Source organism: Apis mellifera, linkage group LG11 (assembly GCF_003254395.2).
Source record: "Apis mellifera strain DH4 linkage group LG11, Amel_HAv3.1, whole genome shotgun sequence".
Classification (NCBI taxonomy): Eukaryota; Metazoa; Arthropoda; class Insecta; order Hymenoptera; family Apidae; genus Apis; species Apis mellifera.
In genome coordinates this window covers 13,214,120-13,236,150 of record NC_037648.1, presented here as the reverse complement: position 1 = coordinate 13,236,150, position 22,031 = coordinate 13,214,120, and the positions used below count along the sequence as shown (strand labels likewise).

Below are 22,031 nucleotides of genomic sequence, written 5' to 3'. Positions count from 1 at the left end.
TCCTTTTTAGAATAAAAATGTTTAGATATTTTATTCTCCCGCTAAAATTCAAAGCTTACTCACATGATCAATAAATAGTTACGATCCCTAGCGGAGCTCGTTAAAATAAGATTGTAACATGTTTCTTAAAAGTAGTTATACTGCAGCTTGCCCGTGATAAACATAGGATTTGTTTATCTATTATTTACCTATAATTCAAGTTCTATAGTTACCTCTATTATTTTATAATAGTTATTTCTTTTAAAAAAATGTCTTCCAAACCTGCATTTAAAGTTGGTAAGTTATAATGATGTTATCAGTTTTGGAGTTATATTAGTAACAGACACGTGTTTGTTATTTCGGAGTAACTTTGTTCTCTGATGATAAAAATTTATTATTTTAAAAATCATACGTATTGATAGAATTTAATATAATAAAATATTATAAAATAAAGTTAAATCATCATATATAAAATAATGTACTATCGGTGAATAACCTATACGATTGAATTTTTGTTAAATTAAATATGTATAATTAATTTATTCGTTCTTGTTGTATAAATAAAATGATGACAGAATAAAATATAAAAAAATAAATTTACATTCATTTGATTGAAATTCGAAACATTTCGTAAAATATCGTAAAATGAAATTGACTCCAAAATTTCGATTATGAATTATTGAACAAAAATTTTTTGATTAATAAAATCATTTTTATAATTATAGCCGATTTGACATTGGCGGAATGGGGACGAAAAGAAATTATCATAGCAGAACAAGAGATGCCTGGTCTTATGGCTATAAGAAAAAAATATGGTCCTCAAAAAATTTTAAAAGGTGCACGAATTGCCGGTTGCTTACACATGACAGTGCAAACTGCGGTTCTTATTGAAACTCTCGTTGAACTAGGAGCTGAGGTTTGTTCGATGTATTTTATCATTACCCTTTGCGTTTTATGCTTCAAATTTTTTATCTTTTTCTATTTAATTTCAATTAATCAAAGCAAAATTTGATATTTATAAATTATTCCATCTTCAAATGTATTTTCCATTTGTATTAATATATGAAAAGTATGTGATATTAAAATTTATGATATGAAAATAACAAGTCATAAAACAAAGTATCATTTATGATTAAAGATGTTTTATGAGAAAAAATTTGCGATATATCATATATCAGAGAAAATCATGTGTATCATGTATCTAAGAATATTTCTCTTGCTCATTCTTGTGTCATTCTGAGATTTTTTTATTAGATATTCAGGATACGAGAGAAAAAGATTAAAAATATTTACGTATTTACGTATACAGATTCGTGTCATAGATAATGACTTTACATTATTGTAACATTCATCGACAATTGTATCGAAAAGTTTTTCAAATCATGATCTTGGATCAAATGTTAACATTATGAAACATAATATATTTTTACATTTATTAAAAAACTTGAAGATACATATCTTAAACTTTTACGCAGTAAAAACATTTTGAATAATATCGATAATCTTTTTTAAAGAATTTTACAGTTTTTACTTATCATTAGTATGATTAATTAAAAAAAAAAGTAGAAAGTAAAATAATTATAAATAAAAAAATATAAGAAAATGAAATTTAATATCTGAAAAGATAAATTGTTAATATATTGATTTGTATCTTGACACATGAAACACATTTACTTGAATACTTTTAATAATAAATTTTACTGATCCATTATTATTATTATATAGGTTCAATGGTCCTCGTGTAACATATTCAGTACACAAGATCATGCAGCTGCCGCTATCGCGAAGGCAGGGATTCCCGTGTATGCTTGGAAAGGCGAAACCGATGAGGAATATATATGGTGTATAGAACAAACTCTGTTATTCAAAGATGGAAGACCATTAAACTTGATCCTGGATGATGGAGGAGATCTGACTAACATTGTGCACGACAAATTTCCAAAATATCTCAAGGAATGTCGAGGTGTTTCTGAAGAAACTACAACCGGTGTGCATAACCTATATCGCATGATGAAAGAAGGCACTTTGAAAGTTCCTGCGATAAATGTGAACGATTCAGTAACAAAGGTTTGTTATATTTTACTTAAAAAAAACAAAAAGAATAATTTTTTTTAAAGAAAGAAAAAAGAAACCGTTAAATTACTTTAAAATAAACTTCATTAAAAAATATGTAGCAGATCTTAAATCTATCCAGTTTTTAATGTATTATAGTTTTAATAATTTTTAATACTTTTTGTCGAATAGAGTAAGTTCGATAATCTCTATGGATGCAGAGAATCGTTGATCGATGGTATCAAACGAGCGACAGATATTATGATTGCTGGTAAGGTCTGTGTAGTTGCTGGATATGGAGATGTTGGAAAGGGTTGTGCCCAGAGTCTTAAAGCATTTGGTGGACGTGTAATAATTACAGAAATCGATCCTATTAATGCATTACAAGCAGCTATGGAAGGATACGAGGTTAATAAATCAGAATCTAAAATTCATATGAAAATATAATTAAATCATTAATTAAGAATTTTAATAAAAACCAATGAATTTTTAATATATAAATTTTAATATATTCAACAGGTAACAACGATGGATGAAGCATCACGAAAAGGTCACATTTACGTTACCAGTACCGGTTGCAAAAATATTATAACGAGCAACCACTTTCTAAATATGCCCGAAGATGCTATAGTCTGCAATATTGGCCATTTCGACTGCGAAATTGATGTTGCATGGCTTAAACAAAACGCTATTGAAAAAGTAAACATTAAACCACAAGTAGATAGATATCAATTGAAAAATAAAAGGTAAATTAATAGTTTTACATTTAAAATTTAAGTAATCAAAATAATTTCTATATCATTAAATTATATATAAATTATACATATATAATATCATAAAATTATCCAAAGAAAATGCCAATAAGAAAATTTTAAAATTTTGATATCGAATGTTTCATTTTTAATTTAAATATCTTCGATGTCATATTGGGCACAAATTACCGACGAATAAGATAGAAGTGATTCTCAAACATTTATAAACTAAGACTCATTTTCGATTTATAATTATTTTATAATAATAAATAATTTATAATAACTAATAAATAAATTTCTTACATATGTAAATGAAAAATTTTAAAAAATATAAAAAAATAAAAAAGTTAAAATATGTATTACAACAATTATAATTTATAAATGTTTGGGAACCACTATTTCTTGGTAATTCGATCCAATGTTATGTGATACCGAAGACATTTAAATGACAAAGCATTCGATATCAACTTTTGAGATTTTCTTTAATGTTTATTTTGATTTCATTGGTGAAAAAATCAATTATCTTATATATTATTTTTATTAATCGATTTTTTTATATATTATTTTATTAATCGATGTGAAACTCACATTTCGTGACACTTCCAAATCACATTTTATTCATCATTTTCAGACATATTATTGTTCTCGCGGATGGTCGATTAGTTAATCTTGGATGTGCTACAGGACATTCTAGTTTCGTGATGAGCAATTCATTTACAAATCAAGTTTTGGCACAAATAGAATTATGGACTAAATCTAAATCTTATCCTATTGGAGTTCATATGTTACCAAAGAAATTGGATGAAGAAGTCGCTTCGTTGCATTTAGATCATCTTGGTGTCAAATTGACCAAATTGACGGAAGATCAAGCTAAATATATTGGTGTACCTAAGGAAGGCCCTTATAAAGCTGATCATTATCGATACTAGTTATTATTTAAATTCAAAGGCTCTGATGTACTTTTTTTTGTATAATACGAATAATGAGAATACGATGTTTTAATACAAATCAATTATTGATCTTAATTAATAATTGTTCATTTATTACTTTCAATGTAGATATTTTATTTATATATTTAAAAAATATCGTTTTTTAAGTAAAATTATCTTGTTCAATTTTTGTATAAATGATAAAGAAAAAAGTTCTTCTAATTCCATTAGAAGTTAGTCCTTTGATAAAGATAATAATATATAAAATAAAAGATTAAAATATTTTATTATATATAAAATAATTCATTATTAGTTAAATCAGATGATCTTGCCTAATCTGATGTAATTTATGGTTTTTTTAAACAAAGAAAATATGCTGTATTGAAAAATTATAATATTACAAAATAGAAAAGAGATTTGTTAGAAAAGCATATCTTACACGCATATTTTGAAAAAATTTGTTGCAATATATATATATAGTTTTATTTAATATTTTTTTATTTTATATAATATATATTGTGAATATTCTATTTTCTTTGCAACTGAAATGAAAGAATTAGAAGAAATATTTCTTAAAACAAATTCATTGAATAAAATAGTTTACTAAAAAAGTGATAATATGAAAAATTATGGATAATTTTAAAGATATTATATTTATACTATATTTTAAAATACTATTTATTATATCCTAATATTTTTTCACAGTTATGTACAATTATTTAAACCTTTCATTTACAATTTTAAAAGAGTGGAACTTTCCTGCAAGCAATAACATCCACAACCTGTAGGACACAATGTTTTAGTAGCAAACCATGTCGCCAAATGTTGTGTGTGACCTCCATGTCCGCAAAATATACAAAAATTACTTGGACCTAAATATATATATACATATATATAAAATAATTGTCCTATATATTTTATCGCAAGAAAAGGAAAAATTTTATATATGAAATTAAATTTACCTCTAACAGAGATATGACAAATTACACATTCCAATGCTAATCGTTTACAGTTCATACATTGAGGCCCTCTACTAACTTTGCCGCATAATTGACATTCACTCTGAAATTCGACGCCTTTGTGTGTATCTAACGGAGTTGTGCTTACGTGCTTCAATACTTGTGCACGTGCATCTAATAATCGCCATCTATGTAACACTTCGGCGTATGCTTTTTTATAACCATCATAAAGAGTAGTATATTTTTCATCGAGTAACCTACATGATAAACATTTATGTTTAATTCATAAAAAAATTATATAATCTTGAATTAAAATTTTACGACTACCTAATACTTTTTACAGAATCTCCAAATGTATCTTGAATTAATTTTAAGTCATCAAGAGAATCAGACCACGAATTAGATCGATGTTGCTTCAAATTTTGAAAATTCCATCCTTCCAATGTAGTATCGGCTAAATGTATCGTATGATATGGAGAACCACCAGGCTAAAAAGATATCAAATGATATATAAAGCTACAATTAATTCATAAACTTTAAATAAATGATATAAATACAATATACACAAAATACATATATAGATAAACGTATAATGTCTATGATCTCTTTCTGCATAAGATGTTTGTCTTCTGTATGAAATTTCTAAATATAAATACAACAAACAGTACATCACATATGATTAATCACTACTAACATGATTTTATGGATATTAGTTATAATGTAAAGTAGTTATTAGATACGAAATTGAAAAGTTTGGCATTTTAAATATTAAGCAGAGCCACAAACCTACATGCTTTGTGGCATCATGATACTTCCACTCCGATGCTGTAAGGCAGTAACAAATATCACCATGATAAGAAAATCCTAAGAACCAAAACATTTCAAACACGTACAAACTTAGAAAATTCGGAAACCATGCCTTACCTTTAACCACCATTTTCCTGTAGAAAGCCTCTATAACAAAGATAACAAAACATCAATCATTTGGTAATTTTTAAAAAATATAATAGAAAAAAAAATACTGAAATAAAATAATAATAAATTACGTCGGTATAATATGATCTATTTAAATTTTGATATCTATTATAATTATGAAAATTTATTATAGAGATATCCATACAATACCGTCGTATCGTAAGACATTTAAATTGCACATATTCATGCATCAGAAGAAAAAAATGTGTGCGGAATATGAAAAATGTGATATACTGTAGTTTGAGAAGTTAATGTTGAAATATGAACAGTGGTATAAGATGATTATATTCGAAGATATCATCTTAAATATTAAGATGTTCAGTATGTTTCGTGAACAGAAGACAAAATATGATCAAGACATGTAATGTATTAACTATTAATGATGCTATAAAAAATATAGTGCTTGTGCCAAACCATGCTAGAACATTTTAATGTTTAAAAAATAATTATAATGTACTTACACTGATGTTAATGGATTTGCTACTTATTCGTGTTTGAGCAACGTCAGGATTTTCCGAACGATAACTAAAAGCACAACTCAGCATTCCTGCCATTTGAATATCTGATTGTTTAGCATAATGCTGTATTCTAAAAACAAATTAATGTATAATATTCTAATTATTTTATAAATGATATACATATTACTTACAAAGAATGAATTAAATTTTGACCAAAAGGATGCAGATGCCATGGAGCATCAATGTCAGGCGACTGACATGAATTTTGTCCAACATTTGAAATTGGTTGCGATATCACAAGAGCAGCTAAACACCATGCTTGAACTAAATCAGCACGTTCTAATGATGCAGCAATATTTGCATTATATTGACACATTGCCGGAATATCGGTGATATTAATACTAAATATAAAAGAAAATCAAAAAATTATTTTTTGAAAATTTTACTAATGAATACGAAATAGTTATTGAACTCACACATATTTTTCGGCAAGTTCTTTATTAACGAAAAATAATGAAGAGGCATCATATATCATCACCATAAAGTGATAATTTTTACAACATGATCTATAGATCATTCTATTTGTATTATGTAATCCACGATTCATTTTCTATTGATTCGAAAATATTTAATGTAATTTATGAATTTATATTATCGTTTTTACAAAAAATGTTATACATACTCGGTCTTGAAAATAAAAGGAACTAATTGGAATGTTATCATTTGACTGTACATAAGAATTTGGATACATATGTATAAAATGTTCTGCACTGCCTATTCCATTTCCTAATGCAGAAAGTGCTCTAGGTGTTGTACACTCAGGCTTCATAGATGATCTTCTCGTATATGAAGCACGACCAAAACATACAAGTATACCTACAAAATAATGCATTAAATAACGAAATTCTAATATAAGATATTTTTCGCTATTTTTTTTTTTTTTTTTTTTTTTTTTTTTTTTTTTTTTTTTTTACATACCTACACAACAAAACTTTGCACCAGATGTTCTAGGAAATGGTATATAGGCATCTTGATAATTCGTATACATATTAGAAGAATTTAAAAAATTTGCATTGTCTTGAATGTCATATCCTAAATGAGTACTTTCATTTTCATCTTTTTTACATGTCTATAGAAATAGAAAAACTATAGAAAAATCAGACATTATACAAGATGAATGTTTGATCTGAAAAATAAATTTTCCTTTACTTGTTCCAATGTTGTAATTAATTGTCTAAGACAAGGTTCTAAACATGATCTGTTTTTTTTAACACGTTGTTGAGCAGTTTGTTTTAAAACTTTCAACAATTTTGCCAATGTTGCATTATCAATTGTTGTCCCAGGACAAAATTGAAATGTAGGTTGTGCACTGTATGGATAATTTGGAGGGAAATTTACTTTCAATATCACATTATAACTTTTATTAGATGCTGTTACTGTACAACTACGTTCTACAACATCCATTGCATTGACCTATAATAATAAAAATATTTAATTTTATGTCCATTATATTTCTAATTATGTCCATACATATTACCTCTATATTTGGTATGTTCATATTTATTAATGAAAATTCTTGTTGCAGAGTCTTTGGTTGTGTAGGAGATGATATTTCTTTATTATTTTCAATATATACATCTGCTTCAGAATTTAATATAGGTTCATCTACTTTTGTTGTCATACAATTCATTTCGCGATCAGTTTGACTATCATTAAGCTGTAATTGTTGGACAGATTGTAATGTTCCTATATTAATCACAATTATATTAGTTAAATAAAATGATAAATGCATTATATTATAATAAAAAATACATACTCAAATTATTATCTTCAGAATACTGAGTATAAATAGATGTACTATCATCTATACCATGTCCACATAACTAAAACAATATTATATCATAATTTTTATAAATAAATATTTTCATTTTTATATAATAATATATATAAAAATACGTACTTTTTTTAAAAATGGATCAATTTTATATATCCTTAAACATTGGTCTTTTGACCATGTGATTAGTTCAAAATCACTATTTTCTAAAAATCATAAATATATTTTTTATATATATTTTTTTATTTATAAATATATTTATGTAATACACACCTAATTTTTGATGTCTCCATTGAAATTCAAGAACAACATCTGTATGTCCTACAAAAGTATAAATAGGAGCATTGAGATTTGTTGTATTCCACAATAATAAACTATTTTCTCCTCGTCGTAATTGTGGTACTACTATTGTTACCAGTCCTTCTCCAAATGGCTAGATAAATTACTTTTTATAGATAGAAATAAATTTTACTTTTTTTTTTTTAATGTAAGATTTTCTTTACCGTATATCTTGCCCTCCATACTGGTGAATTTGTTGTTAAAATGCTTTCAGCTCTTCGTGGATTACTGATATCAAAAATCTTCACAGTACAATCTTGACTAGATGTTGCCAATTGATTTTGTTGAAATGGACACCAATCTAAACCATGTATCTAAAATAATTTCAATATAAATATCTTATAAAAACTTATATATCCTTTTATTAAAAGAATATTGTAAAAATAATTTATACTTTTGTTAGGTGAGCAGCTATATATTGCATAGGACTATTTCCTTTTCTTTGATCCCATATTTTAATATCTCCATCATGAGCTGTTGCCAATATGTTAGGAGAAAGAGTGTTCCATCTTACTTGAGAAGAACCAGCTAATTCAATAATTCAAAAATGTATATCTTTAAACTTTAACAAACTATTTTGTCATAATCATCACTCCGTGATTTTTATAATGTCTATATTTACCAACTGCAGATAAAGATAAACAAGGCCGTCTTTGATCTCTTATATCCCATATATGTATAAATGTATCAATACTACAAGAAGCAATGATATCTTGTTCTTTAGGATGCCAGTTTAAATCACTCACAACTCTTGTATGTGCTTTTAAACTATTTGTTGTTTGTAAGTCATAACTACCAGTTCCAATAAGAGATAATATTTCAATACGTGTATTGCTCTAAAATATAAATTCAATTAAGTATATTTATAATGTTGTTTACAACATACAGATTTAATATCTAACCGATACAGCGCAAAGATGGCAATTTATACTTGTAGGATTCCATTCTGCAGAGCCAACTTCATATTTACTCTGTCTTTGAAATTTTTTTAATATATCAAGACTTTCGTCAAGGTGTTTTACCGCAAAACATCTGCGTCTAAAGATACGTAAACAAAAGAAGCAAAGTTAAAGAATACAAACATTAGAAGAAATTATACACTAAGTATAAACTATTTTTTTTTTATTACTTACCCGGCAAGTAATACATAATTACCCGTCGCATCCACGGCCATAGTATTAGCCTACATATACAAAATAAAAATAATTTAATAATAAAAACAAGTGTATATTATAATATTTAAAATTAAAATACATATTTCCTTTTTATGAAATAACCTACCTGTAAATCACGGTGCTCGGTAACCACATAGTCGCTGCCCCAACGATTTGACATTTTACCAACAAATTCGAATTCCTATCAGCATTCTGCAAGGTTAGAATCAAACCGAATACGCGAACTAGAATTGAATCATATACGCAACTCTATACATATCCAAAGGTAGTATACGACTCGTTGCATCGTATCCTAACATACACATCTTTATCGTTGGCTTTTGATTGGCTGAATAAAATTCATGTACATATCCACACTAAAAACATATATGGTTTAAGGGGTGAAGCGAGGGGAAGTGATATAAAAGAGTAAAAGAAAGAGAAACAGAATCTGAGAGAGAAGGATTCAAGACGCTTTGCTGTGCTATTTCTGTCACGTAGAACGCATATATTCGTTGTTGCATATAGATGTACTAATATCGAAACGCAAATAATTAGTAAACGGTGCGAAATAGGAGCGAAAAGAGTTGAAGTTTGTCGATTTTTGATTATTGCATCGGAGTTTAATTGAATTTTGGGTGCTTTTGTTTAACAGTGACCGTGATAATTCGAGTGATAGTGACAACAATGTCTGTAATTATGGATTGTTTTCATCAGTAGCGGACATATAACATTTCTTAGTCACTTTGTTTAGCTGATTTCCAATAAACAAGTCCGATTCATTGTTTTCTGTCGACTTTATAGCACGTTTGCCATCAACTTTCTGTTTAGCGCGAGTTTTTGACCTAAAAAACGGCGTCTTTTGTTTCTCAAGGGTAGTCGCCTATCCTTTACTCCGTTTTCCCTCTCTTTAACTTGCACGTCATTTGCGTAGCACGAGAAGCCAACACTGATCACAGTTGAAGTTTAATCTAAGAACCGATTGCTGAAATCGGATTGCGCACGGACGTATATTCGTCTCGATATCTTTAATTAGAGATCTGTGATGTACAAGCTCGGCGCCGCGCGAAAAATCATTACGTCCAAGATTAATTTCGTACACTCAAAGAGGAAAGGAATTTTCATATATATAAAAAAGATGTACAAAGACTCAATAAGTCTTCGATGTCGCAGAAGTTTTTTAAATTTTCGATTATATTGAACATCCCTTGGCCGTCCGACTGAGAAACGAGGTCAAGTTTAGTCGAAAAATACATTAAAGGTCATCAACTCCTATCTAATGGAGTATTAATGACAAAAGTGTTTCACTGAGAGATGCACCAAGAGTATCCAGTACAGAGACACTGTTCTTACACAACGTACAAGTAAACTACTGCTGACAAGATGAAATTGCTGGAGAGTACACGTTTTGAAGCCATAAACAGTGCCTTGTCCATCAAGACTGGAGACAGCAAAATAATAGGCAGGTAAGATAATTGGATCAATATTTATTGAACTGTTCTATCCTTTAAAATAATCCTAAACATTATATTTTTTTTCATCCACAGAATAGAGAGCTACTCTTGCAAAATGGCTGGAAATGATAAACAGCTATATAAACGTTTCAATGCAGAACAAGGTTTTACTCCACATGATCTTCAAGCTTTATCACCACCACAAACATCATTAGGAACATCACCTGCTCAAGGATACTTTAGGTATTAAAAATTAAAAATGAGATGTAATAAAACAATAAATCTAAAAATATGAATATTATCTTCTTTAATATGGAATAAAATTCATGTTTAAATATATGTAAAAAGTTATAAAAATCTAGAATACCTTACAAAATACATTAATATTTTTGATAATACCTTATCTGTACATTGATTTAATAGATATATTTTTGCTATAGTCGCAGTATTTCTGGTGATGAAGATGGTCCATTATGTGATACAATCAGTAGAAAAACACTATTCTATTTGATTGCTACTTTGAATTCTGCTTTTCATCCAGATTATGATTTTTCTGATGCTAAAAGTCATGAATTCAGTAAAGAGCCAAGCTTGCAATGGGTCATGAATGCTGTAGACAGTAATTTGAGTGCAACTGCGGGAGACCATTATCGTACTTTACGAACGGCACTTTGGGCTGCCATTGATGACGAAATATCATTAAACGAATGTGATATTTATAGGTAAATTCTTGAATTCATTTTATACTCAACATATAATATATTTGTTATTCTAATTTTATAGAAGTTATTAAGTTGCAAAATATATTAAATAAATCGAGAATATGAAAATTTTTAGTTACAATCCAGATTTTGCATCTGATCCATTTGGAGAAGATGGATGCTTATGGTCTTTTAATTATTTCTTCTATAATAAAAAGCTAAAACGCATTGTGTTTTTTCCATGCAGAGCAATAAAGTAAGTATTTATATTTCAATATCACATTTGTTTACTTAGTTATTATTATTTTTATGTATATGTTTACAGTCCTCTCTACGTATTAGATTCTGGTGTTGGCAGTGACTTTGCCATGGATGAAGATGAAGACAGATACTAAATTCATAATACATGTTTATACAAACTTCGTCACTATCTTTATTAGTTTTGCCACAAAGGCATGAATGAACATTAAATTTTATCTATTACATAACTTATGTACAATGATACATCTCAAATTTTTCATAATTATTTCGTTTATTTTCACTTGTAGTAATATTTCTTTCAGACTTAAGTCTAACAAAAATTCTTTTTTTATCTTTTTTTTATATGATATTGAAGTAATTGTAGTCAAGAAAAAATCTAATAGTTTTGAAAATTTTGTAAGATTTTGAAACAATTTTTCTTTGTGACTTTATAATTTTCATATACATATTTACTATCAGAGATGCATTAAGTATATAAATCTGCTACACATTAATTAAATTTGTACAAATCTAAGATCTAGATTTTCATTCTATGTAAAATATTCAAGTTTAGAATATCAAAAAGATCTTTATCATTATTTATATAAAAACGTAATGAACTTAGTGGATTTTAAATTGTTGTTGTTGTTGTGCTAAGTTGCTCTATTAGATTTCTTTAAGATTATTATAATTATTAAATAATTAAATTAAAAAACAGATTTAATCTAATATTATAAAATGGGAGTACAAAAATTATTAGAGCAACAATAGATCTAAAAGTGCAGAATTTCTTAATCTTAGTCATTATATCTTTAAGTTATAAAAGATTTATTAATTGTTTGTGCTCTTTGCTATAAAAATCAGTCATATGATAACATTTTGATAAGCTTTTCGTATAAAATTTTATACCTCATATATGACTTTTGACAAATATATATTCTTAATGTATCAATACAATATTCAGTTTTATAAATTATCAAGATATTAATTCAATATTTTGAATTCATTTTCAACAAACTGATAAAATTTGATGATTAATTAGATCGTGCAATATGTGTATAAATTTTACAATAGTATAGTAAATTTTCCAATAATTTTCGTATAATATGAAAAATATTAATTTTATGTCACTGATAAATATATATATATATGAATGAATATATCTTGTGAATTTAAAAACCAGTACTATACCCGAGTTAGATTACTAGTTTTTGATTGAAAATCGTGATTTTCATATAATTTGTATAATATATATGTATAACCTTAGTTCCCTTAAGATTACATGTTTTTCTGCATTTGAATAAACTTTATGAGCTGATCAAATTTTCAATTTTTTCTTTTCCTTTTATCTTTAATAGTATAAAATTTTTGTGAATAAATTTTACTATTATTATATAAATTTACATAAAATAAAGCAATAAGCACAAACATTATGTTATTTTTATTAAAAATAATAATTTTAAACCTAACTTACCTATATTATCAGGCATTTTAATTTATTTGTACATCATAACATCTGGAGATTGATACATGCACATATATGCATCACATAACAGTCGTTTTGCATGTTCAGGTAGATGACGATCGTCTGTTAATTCAGTTAAATAATTTCCACCTTCTTCGCTTAACCAATATGGAAAATCCGGACATGGAACCATTTCCGGTATATTGTAACCGTTTTGTTCTCCTAAAAGTAGAAGAAAAATTTTATAAATTAATAATAATGATACAATATATGAATTTATTAAATGTGATTGAAACCTTTTCTATCTGCCATGGAATCAAAAAAACACCATGGAGCTTCAGAGCCAGAACCACATTTTACAAAACATACATAATGGGAGGTTTCGATACAAACTACTGCCGACAATTCAAGATACAATCGTGGAACTGGACAATGTTCTTGTAAAATAGCGAATTCCATTGGTACTACAAGCTTCTTTGGTTCATGATTTGTTCTTCGTTCATGTCGATGTACCTAAAAGAATTTTTTAAAATAATTTTCTTTTTATCTATTATACTTTTTAAATATTCTTTATTTTACCTTTTCTAAACATTGCAAACAAAATGCAATACTTTCAAGTCCAACACCACATTGTCCAAAACATTCTTTACATTCGTATTCTGCTAATTTTCCGCAAACAGTACATTGTCTTGGAGCTGTATATAAAAGATAATAATAAAGAAATAATTGAAATATATCATATTAATAATATATAAATATATATACTATAACAATACCTACAATCCTCAATTATGTCTGTTACATCAAGTAACAATGTAGGTTGAATTTTTTGATACATCTTAAATGATTTTCCAAATCGTGGCATTTGTATAATAAGACATGAAGGAACTTCTTTCAATCTTATGTTACTTGTAAGAAAACTTTGTTCTAATAATTGTTGCACAGTTGGAAGATTTAAATGATCATCTTTTTCAACAAAAAGTTGATAATGATACGCATCTTGACCAGAACTTAATTTAAGAAATGGTTCAGCATTCAAAATTTGTGCAACCAAAGAAGTTAAAAATTCTTCAGGATCTGTACAGATTTAAATAATAATAATAGTAATAATAATAATAATAATTTAAAATTTTAATTCTTAAAATATCGAAATATATTTTTAATGAAATACCTTTTTCTTCGCTAGTAAGTCCGGATACAGATGATAATTTTTCAAGTAAAGTTCGGAGTTTCATCACTCGATCTGCTCTTACAAACATATTTTTTCTAAGTGGATTTACAATTTCTTCACGTAATACTCTTTGTACTTCTTCGTATTGCGGACAATCTTTTTCATTTGGTGGTCTGAAAAATAAAATATCATTTATTTTTAATTTTATTTTCAATAAAAAATAAAGAATAAGAGAATAAATATTTAATTAATACCTAAATAATAAATTATCAAAAACACTAGTAAATGTAAACATGCTAAAAAGAGTGGCATCCAAATAACACGAATTGTGATGACCTTGAATTCCTCTATATTTTCCACAAATACTTTCCAAGTTTCCTTTTACAGAGATAGGACGTACCATACCAACAATAACGGAACTTTCTATATTTCCGAAATTATCTGTATTTATCAATGTTGTTGAATCATCAACTTTTGTCTATAAAAAAAATATATATATATATATTTTTTTTTATACGAATTTAAAAAGCATACATGAAATAATAGCAATTACCATGGCATCATATCGTGAACATTGTTCGAGATCTGTAAAAATAGCTTTATATGGCCGACAATGGAAATATCTTACATCTTTAAATGTTCCATCAGTACCTGATGGATGACTATCATCCTATAAAAAAAATAATTAGTATTTTTATTAATTTTCTAGAATTTGTTTTTTTGTTATACATACCAATTCAACAGCTGCAATCAATTTACCAGAAGTAATACCAGGAGGGGTTCCAATCCAACGAATAATCCCATAATGTACATCAGAATCCAAAAGAACTTTTACATTTGAACCCACAATTAGATCCAAATTTTCTGTTCTTCCAAATTTTTTATTTTCATTCTTTTCGAGTGTATTACCTATTATAATAATAAAAGTTTACACTCATATATTATTCAATTCAATGTAAAAATTATTTTATTTAAAATATTGATTGTAACTGAAATCACAAAAAAGAAAGAAGTATAATGTAATGTAACAAATAAAATAAACATAAAAAATAAAATGGCAGTAAAGTTTATGAATATTCATCTATTATTTCTTACTACAATTTAATGAACTTGAACATTCAAATGTCTCCTCAAGATCACTATACATGTTTGATTCAATATCACTACTCCATTTATGTTCTAATACAAAGACAGGGATGTTTTGTAATTCAGCAGCCATTTTATAATAAAATTATGATAAGTTTACAACAGTGAGAAGTTTGCCGGTAATACTAAGTGAGACTAAGATTGTGGCTATTTTTAACTACCTCAGTTATTCTTAACTCCCTCTACTACACGTAGTAGGTAAAGACATACTATGTGGAACACTCAGCAAGATATTCTATCAAACAAAAAGCCAAACTTAAAATTTATTTGTATATTTGTATTATTACCATAAGTGGTTATACTTTTAGTTAAATTGCTGTCATTTTCATGTGTTGTTGATTTTATTGATTGAACATATTCTTTTGACAAAGATCCTTGATCTCTATTGTTATTTTTATTATCATCATATAGACTAAATCTTTCTAACAAAACAGGTGGTATAGTATCCAATACAGATTTTTTCTTATCATTTGTATAATTATTTCCTGTTTCAATTTTTGTACATAAATCTGAAATTAAAAGGTTTAATTAATAAATTAAATTCCTATAAATTCAAGAAAATAAAATGTTTATCTTTTTACTTTTATCTGATTTTGCAAGACCTGTAGGACCTCCAGGTTTTAATGGGAAAATATTACTTAATGTAGCAAATCTTCCTTCAGAATGAGTAGAAACAAAATATTCTTTGCTTAATAAAGCTGTTTTGGATGGTTCTTGATTTTCCTATAAAAATATATATATATTTATATATCTTAATTTTATTAATATTTATATATTTTTACTCTATCTTTAAAAAATTATTAATGAAAAATATAAAAAAGATAATATCAAATAAAATATTTCAATAAAAATTACCAACAAATCAAGACCAAAATAATATCCTTGTCCAAGTTGTGGCACAGGTCCAATATATTTAATAATAGCCAAAAATTTAGTACATCCTAGAGGATCAGCACAATACCAAACAGTATCATTTATTGCTAAGCTCATAAGTTCCTCACATAAGTGTTTATAATTTGCCAAACGAACTCTTTCTTGAGGGACTGAAACAGCAGGTAAAAATTTCCATACTTCTGATGAAACAGAGATTAAATCAAATCTATGACATCTCCATTCTGTGTCACGCCAAATTTCTGATCCTGTCGTATCAATAACGCGTACTTTAAGCGCACTATCTCCTAAATCTTCGATAGCTTCAACCAACATGCCAAGACGTAATGTATTAACATTTTTGTCACATTCTCCCGATATACGCATTAAAATAGTATTTTGCTTGGCAACAAAATATTGAAAGACCTGACGGTCTTCCTTATTGTTAGAATTGCACTTTTCCATTATTAATCGTGGATTATCATTGTAAGAAAATAATCTTTTGACCACAACGTGCGTACAACACGCGGACAAAATACGACATTTATCTTAGTCATTGTTTTCAGTTTTTACTTTGATTCAAATTAAATAAATAAAAGTTTGAATTTATATCACTTAATATATTATTAAATATATATTTATAAATATTTAATAGAATTACTTAGAGAAATATTGTTTGCAGCACACACGGTGTTTCGAGGCAATCAAATTCAAGCAGAAGAATGCACTTTGACTGTCAATCTAGATAGGGTATTTAATAGTGAAAAATATGAATTCTATTGTTGGTAGCCTTAAATTTTAAGTCTGTTCTTATTTACATAAATAACAACGTATTTGATTTAATTTTATAAAGCATATTAAGTTTTTTAATATTTTTATTATTAAAATTTATTGAAAATTTAAAATTATTAAAATTATAAAAAACCTTTAAATTATCTATTTTTTTTATTTAATGAAAATATTATGAAATGAAGTAATTTAATAGTTTATGAAAAGATCAAAATTCCCTACAATTTCTATTCGATAGTTTCATAACTTATAAAATCTGTGAACATCGTATTTTAAATATGAGCGATCCTGGATTCACCGATATGTTAACCTCGGATTCTTCTCGAGTATCAGGAGATACTGGCTTTAGTGAATTATTACGATCAGCGGAAAGATTATCTGCTGCTATAGAAGGCAATGAAGAACTTCCTCAAGTTGAAAGAAATCTCCGTCAAATTTTAGAAGCTTCTAATGAACTTTGGTCTCGTGTCACGCAAACCGGCACTCAAGATAATCAAAGACAAGCGTAAGAAAATTCACATATTCATTATATATGAAATATTTAACTAATTTTTAATTGTATAGTTTTAATTTTATACTTGTAATAAGAAATTTATTTTCAATTATTTATATTATGTTTAATATATTTGATTTTATAACCTAAAAACTTTAGAAATTTTTGGCGCCAAAACATTTTATTTAATTAGTATGTTTTTTATAATAATTAATATTTAGAATAAAATAAATTAACTTATAACTTATATAAAGATAAAATTTATTTCATTAATATTTTTTAAATCTATTTGATATTAAGAGGAATAATACTTTAATTATTAATTTCAGGTATCTTTTATTTGGTTCACATGGTGTTGATTTACCTCAGATTTCACAAAAATTAAGTTCACTTAGTGCAAGACGTACTTTTGAACCTTTAGATCCTATTGCAGATACAGATATAGTTAGTTATCTTAAAAATGAAAAAGAAAATGCTATTTTATCAATCATTGAACAAGTTCATAAAGATGTAAGATATTTTATTATATGTGATATTTATATAAACAATATTTTGAAGTATATGTATATATATATAATAAAATATACATCAACTTTTATATAATTTTATTTTAGACATTTGAGCTTACAAGAATTCAACAAATGGAACATATGTTGGGTGAATGGAAACAAATGCGGTTTGAGATAATGAATGCTATGACAGCTCCATCTGGAGAACTTGTAGATTTACGTGGTACTCCACAACGTACTAAATTAACTGGTTCCATGATTAAAGGACTATCCAGTGTAGAAGTGGCTTATGTGAAAGAATTACAAAAGTATAATGATTGTGTTCTTAAAGGGCTAAAACAAAATTTATTTGAAGCATTTCGTATGGCAGCAGAATCATTTAATGACACAAAGATTGTGGATCTTTGGAAAATGGTTATTGAATGTGTAAATAATATTCAACCAGTCCCTAGAGAAGATCAAATTAAATCAAGAAGTACACCTATTGTTGAACAAGAAATTGTATTACATGCAAGAAAATATTTAGAAAATAGATATGAAAAATTTATGAACTCTGTTATTCGTGAAAACTCAACTCAAGCTCAACGAGGTGGTACTCCAGGCATTGTTCCATTAGTTAAAAGTTTTGTTACTGTTAAAGTACAAAATTTGAAAGATTTGATGGTTGAAAACATACCATTGTGGCCTTTAGTCTATTATTCTATGAGAGTTGGTGATTATAAAGCAGCATTACATTTTCTTAGTCAATGCAAGACGGATTTTTCAGAATTTAGAATTGCATTAGAAGAAGCTTCTTGTGATCCCTCAAGACGTCTTAGTAGTTCTGCAGAATCAAATTTAAAGTTACAGTATAGAAAACATGTGAGATCAGTTACTGATCCATATAAAAAAGCTGCATATTGTGCATTAGTTCCTTGTGAACCTGATGATTTGCATCCTGATGTAATTTGTACAGCTGATGATTATTTGTGGTTAAAACTGTGTCAAGTTAGAGATCACTCAGATGCAGAAAATAAATTAACTTTAGATTATTTACAAACTACTATATCAGAAATATATGGAGAATCATATTATCATGCACATGAACAACCATTTGTATATTTTTCAATGTTATTTTTAACTGGTCAATTTGAAGCTGCAATTGAATTTTTGGCAAGAGGTGCAGGAGCAAGACACTTACCACATGCTGTACATTTAGCAGCTGCTATGCATGAACAAAACTTATTAGGAGTTAGTCAAAGTGTTCTAGCTCCTTTATTAAGCGTTGATCCTGCTGACAAACCTCCTGCTAAAAGATTAAATTTTGCCAGATTAATATTATTGTATGTTAAACGATTTGATTCTACAGATCCAGAAGAATGTTTACATTATTTATTTTTATTAAGGTTTGTATAGAAAATAAAATAATTATTAATATTTTAAAAGTTTTCTATTTTAAGACTAGATTATTTTTTTTAGGTCTATGAGAGATCCATATGATCGTAATATGTTTGCAGTATCAACTGCAGAAATGGTAGTTGATGCTTCACCAACAGTCAGAGCCCAATTAGTTGGAAAGATAGAAAAAGATCGTTGGATTCCAGGAATTTTAGATAGATTTCAAATTAATGTAGAAGATGTCGTTAATATAAGTGCAGATACATTATACAGAAAAGGTCTTTTAGAAGATGCAGTAATAATGTATGATCTTGCCGGTAATCATGAGAAAGTTCTTAGTTTAATGTGCACGCTTTTAGCCCAAGTTGTTAATCAAAGGGCTTCTCCGGGATCGTTTAGATCTCGATTGCAAGTAACTGCTACTGAAATAAGTGGAAGGTAAAAATTACAATATCATTGTTATTAGTAAACATTATGACTAGGAAATTATTAATTTTTATTTTTTTAGATATCAAAACATTGAAATACAAGCACCCTCTGAATTAGTATCTGCATTTTATACTTTAAGACATTTAATGGTATTCTTTGATCAATTTTATAACGAACAATATCAAAGTGCGCTTAGGGTAAGGATGTTATTCAGAATAATATATAAATAATTATATATAATTATATAAAAAATATATAATTTACATATAATATATAATTAAATACATAATTAATTTACAGACTATTGCGGAATCAAAATTGTTACCATTACATATAAAAGAAGTCGATGAAAGAGTGAACGCATTACGACGTGTTCCAGCCGAAGTAACTGGTACATTAGCTGATGTTCTTTTGGCTACAATGACAATACTTTATCGTCAATACCAGAAATTACGATCGATGGAACCAGGTGATGAAGAAGCGAGAAAACAACAACTTCTTGATCTTCGAGAACAAGCGCGAGCTTTAACTAGTTTCGCTGGAATACTTCCGTATCGTATGCCAAATGAAACAAATAGTAAACTTGTACAAATGGAAATTCTTATGTGCTGAATTGAAAAATATGTTATATTTTTTATTTTATTTTCAATATAATATTTTAAGTGATACAACAAATATATCTGTGTAAATTCATAAAGCAAACCAATCAATATTAACAATTCCTCAATTTTTTAGAATATTATTAATATAATGTACATATTTGTTTGTACTTTTATAAGTTATAAACATAAATTAAACATAAATTAAGAATAAATAGTGATTTTAAAAAGTTACAGTTAAATATAAAAAGAAAATAGAAATTAGCAAACATTTGTTCCAATTTATTTAAAAATATATTTGTTTTTTATTAATGAAGTTTCTTATCTAAAAGATTCCTTGTTATTTATATTAGAAGGTTTAAAGGATGTAACAAATATTCCATTACTAAGATCTTCGACTTTTCCTTCTTTTATCTGAAAATTATATATTTGATATTATTATTGATACATTCATTTTTATGTTATCATGTTATTAATATTACTTACAGCTCTATAATCAAGAAACATTTCTTTGAAGGCCATAAAATTTGTAAATGTTGATAATACTTCAAAAACTTCACCTTCCAATTCATTTTGTTTATTACTTAATTGTTTTTTGAAAGAAAATAATGTTTATTTTTATAATTATACGGATTGATTAATTGCAATAATTTTTTAAGTTTAAATATCCCAAGTCAAAATTGCATACTTACTTTAGATAATTTAAAAATGTATCTAGATTAAAATGTGGTACAGTTCTTTCTAAATAATTAACAATGTAATTTTCCACAGTTTTATTCTATAAAAGTTATAAATATATGTATAAAAAATTAATATAAAAAATTGTGTATATATAAAAAAAATTATATACACTCACATATTCATTGAATATATTTGTATAAATCAATTTATTTTCTTCTATGGGTTCAAAAACATTCCAATAATCATCTAAAAATTTTTGTCGAATAGCATTAAATTCATCTTCTAAAAATAAATAATTTCTTATCAGAAATTGAATTTTTCGTATCCATTATTTTAATTTTTTTATACATACCTAATAAAATATCCTCAATGTGTCCAATAATTTCATCAAAAAGATTATCTTCTATACTTTTAGAATTCTGTTCCATTTTTTCATCGACATTTAATAAAATAGAATGATCTATTAAACAATATTATTAAAAGTTCATTATGTCGTGACAGTTATGTCGTTTACATATGTATCTAAATATCAATTATCAATACTTTTAAAAATGTTGTTATATTTGTAAGATAAAGATATGTTTAATTGGCTTGTAAAATAATATAAACAAACCCATTGTTTCTTCATCCATAATTTCAATTGTTTAAAAAAATAAAATATTATTTATTTTTTATG

General features: G+C 26.7%; 6 protein-coding genes across 13 annotated transcripts; 3 read left to right on the top strand and 3 right to left on the bottom strand.

Moving 5' to 3' along the window:
* Positions 1 to 119: 119 nt before the first annotated feature.
* LOC408368 (adenosylhomocysteinase) lies at positions 120 to 3,808 on the top strand. The gene is made up of 6 exons (XM_391917.7): positions 120 to 276; positions 705 to 895; positions 1,705 to 2,046; positions 2,224 to 2,439; positions 2,551 to 2,777; positions 3,415 to 3,808. The coding sequence occupies exons 1-6, from the start codon at positions 249 to 251 to the stop codon at positions 3,710 to 3,712; spliced, it is 1,302 nt and encodes a 433-aa protein (XP_391917.2). The 5' UTR covers positions 120 to 248; the 3' UTR covers positions 3,713 to 3,808.
* Positions 3,809 to 4,365: 557 nt separating this feature from the next.
* On the bottom strand, positions 4,366 to 9,811 carry LOC410345 (GATOR complex protein WDR59). 5 transcript variants are annotated; one of them, XM_006566402.3, is made up of 20 exons: positions 9,559 to 9,811; positions 9,411 to 9,460; positions 9,180 to 9,315; positions 8,900 to 9,113; positions 8,672 to 8,805; positions 8,442 to 8,591; positions 8,212 to 8,371; positions 8,065 to 8,144; positions 7,921 to 7,987; positions 7,642 to 7,850; positions 7,314 to 7,577; positions 7,083 to 7,233; positions 6,787 to 6,980; positions 6,581 to 6,714; positions 6,296 to 6,505; positions 6,108 to 6,234; positions 5,596 to 5,625; positions 4,999 to 5,159; positions 4,675 to 4,928; positions 4,366 to 4,584 (listed from the first exon to the last, which is right to left on the bottom strand). In XM_006566402.3, exons 1-20 carry the CDS (start codon positions 9,610 to 9,612, stop codon positions 4,445 to 4,447), a joined length of 2,919 nt encoding a protein of 972 aa, XP_006566465.1. In that variant the 5' UTR covers positions 9,613 to 9,811; the 3' UTR covers positions 4,366 to 4,444. The 5 variants fall into 5 exon arrangements, 4 of the variants coding, with proteins under 4 accessions (XP_006566465.1, XP_016770250.1, XP_006566466.1 ...); XM_016914761.2 differs by having other exon boundaries at positions 9,209 to 9,315; positions 9,559 to 9,683; XM_006566403.3 differs by lacking the exon at positions 5,596 to 5,625.
* A 71-nt stretch (positions 9,812 to 9,882) lies between these two features.
* LOC552145 (repressor of RNA polymerase III transcription MAF1 homolog) lies at positions 9,883 to 13,149 on the top strand. The gene is made up of 5 exons (XM_624524.6): positions 9,883 to 10,897; positions 10,979 to 11,128; positions 11,326 to 11,607; positions 11,723 to 11,842; positions 11,912 to 13,149. The coding sequence occupies exons 1-5, from the start codon at positions 10,815 to 10,817 to the stop codon at positions 11,979 to 11,981; spliced, it is 705 nt and encodes a 234-aa protein (XP_624527.2). The 5' UTR covers positions 9,883 to 10,814; the 3' UTR covers positions 11,982 to 13,149.
* Positions 11,996 to 17,204, bottom strand: LOC410344 (ubiquitin carboxyl-terminal hydrolase CYLD). The gene is made up of 11 exons (XM_016914762.2): positions 16,464 to 17,204; positions 16,190 to 16,331; positions 15,896 to 16,117; positions 15,196 to 15,371; positions 15,016 to 15,132; positions 14,717 to 14,940; positions 14,463 to 14,635; positions 14,072 to 14,368; positions 13,871 to 13,986; positions 13,588 to 13,804; positions 11,996 to 13,513 (listed from the first exon to the last, which is right to left on the bottom strand). Exons 1-11 carry the CDS (start codon positions 16,941 to 16,943, stop codon positions 13,323 to 13,325), a joined length of 2,355 nt encoding a protein of 784 aa, XP_016770251.2. The 5' UTR covers positions 16,944 to 17,204; the 3' UTR covers positions 11,996 to 13,322.
* Positions 17,205 to 17,482: 278 nt separating this feature from the next.
* LOC410343 (nuclear pore complex protein Nup93) lies at positions 17,483 to 20,751 on the top strand. Its single transcript, XM_393823.6, has 6 exons — positions 17,483 to 17,772; positions 18,090 to 18,270; positions 18,375 to 19,654; positions 19,728 to 20,084; positions 20,155 to 20,272; positions 20,376 to 20,751. Exons 1-6 carry the CDS (start codon positions 17,546 to 17,548, stop codon positions 20,685 to 20,687), a joined length of 2,475 nt encoding a protein of 824 aa, XP_393823.1. The 5' UTR covers positions 17,483 to 17,545; the 3' UTR covers positions 20,688 to 20,751.
* LOC552232 (ADP-ribosylation factor-like protein 2-binding protein-like) lies at positions 20,682 to 22,031 on the bottom strand. 4 transcript variants are annotated; one of them, XM_026443555.1, is made up of 6 exons: positions 21,899 to 22,031; positions 21,708 to 21,815; positions 21,531 to 21,601; positions 21,367 to 21,452; positions 21,161 to 21,257; positions 20,682 to 21,088 (listed from the first exon to the last, which is right to left on the bottom strand). In XM_026443555.1, the coding sequence occupies exons 1-6, from the start codon at positions 21,981 to 21,983 to the stop codon at positions 20,996 to 20,998; spliced, it is 540 nt and encodes a 179-aa protein (XP_026299340.1). In that variant the 5' UTR covers positions 21,984 to 22,031; the 3' UTR covers positions 20,682 to 20,995.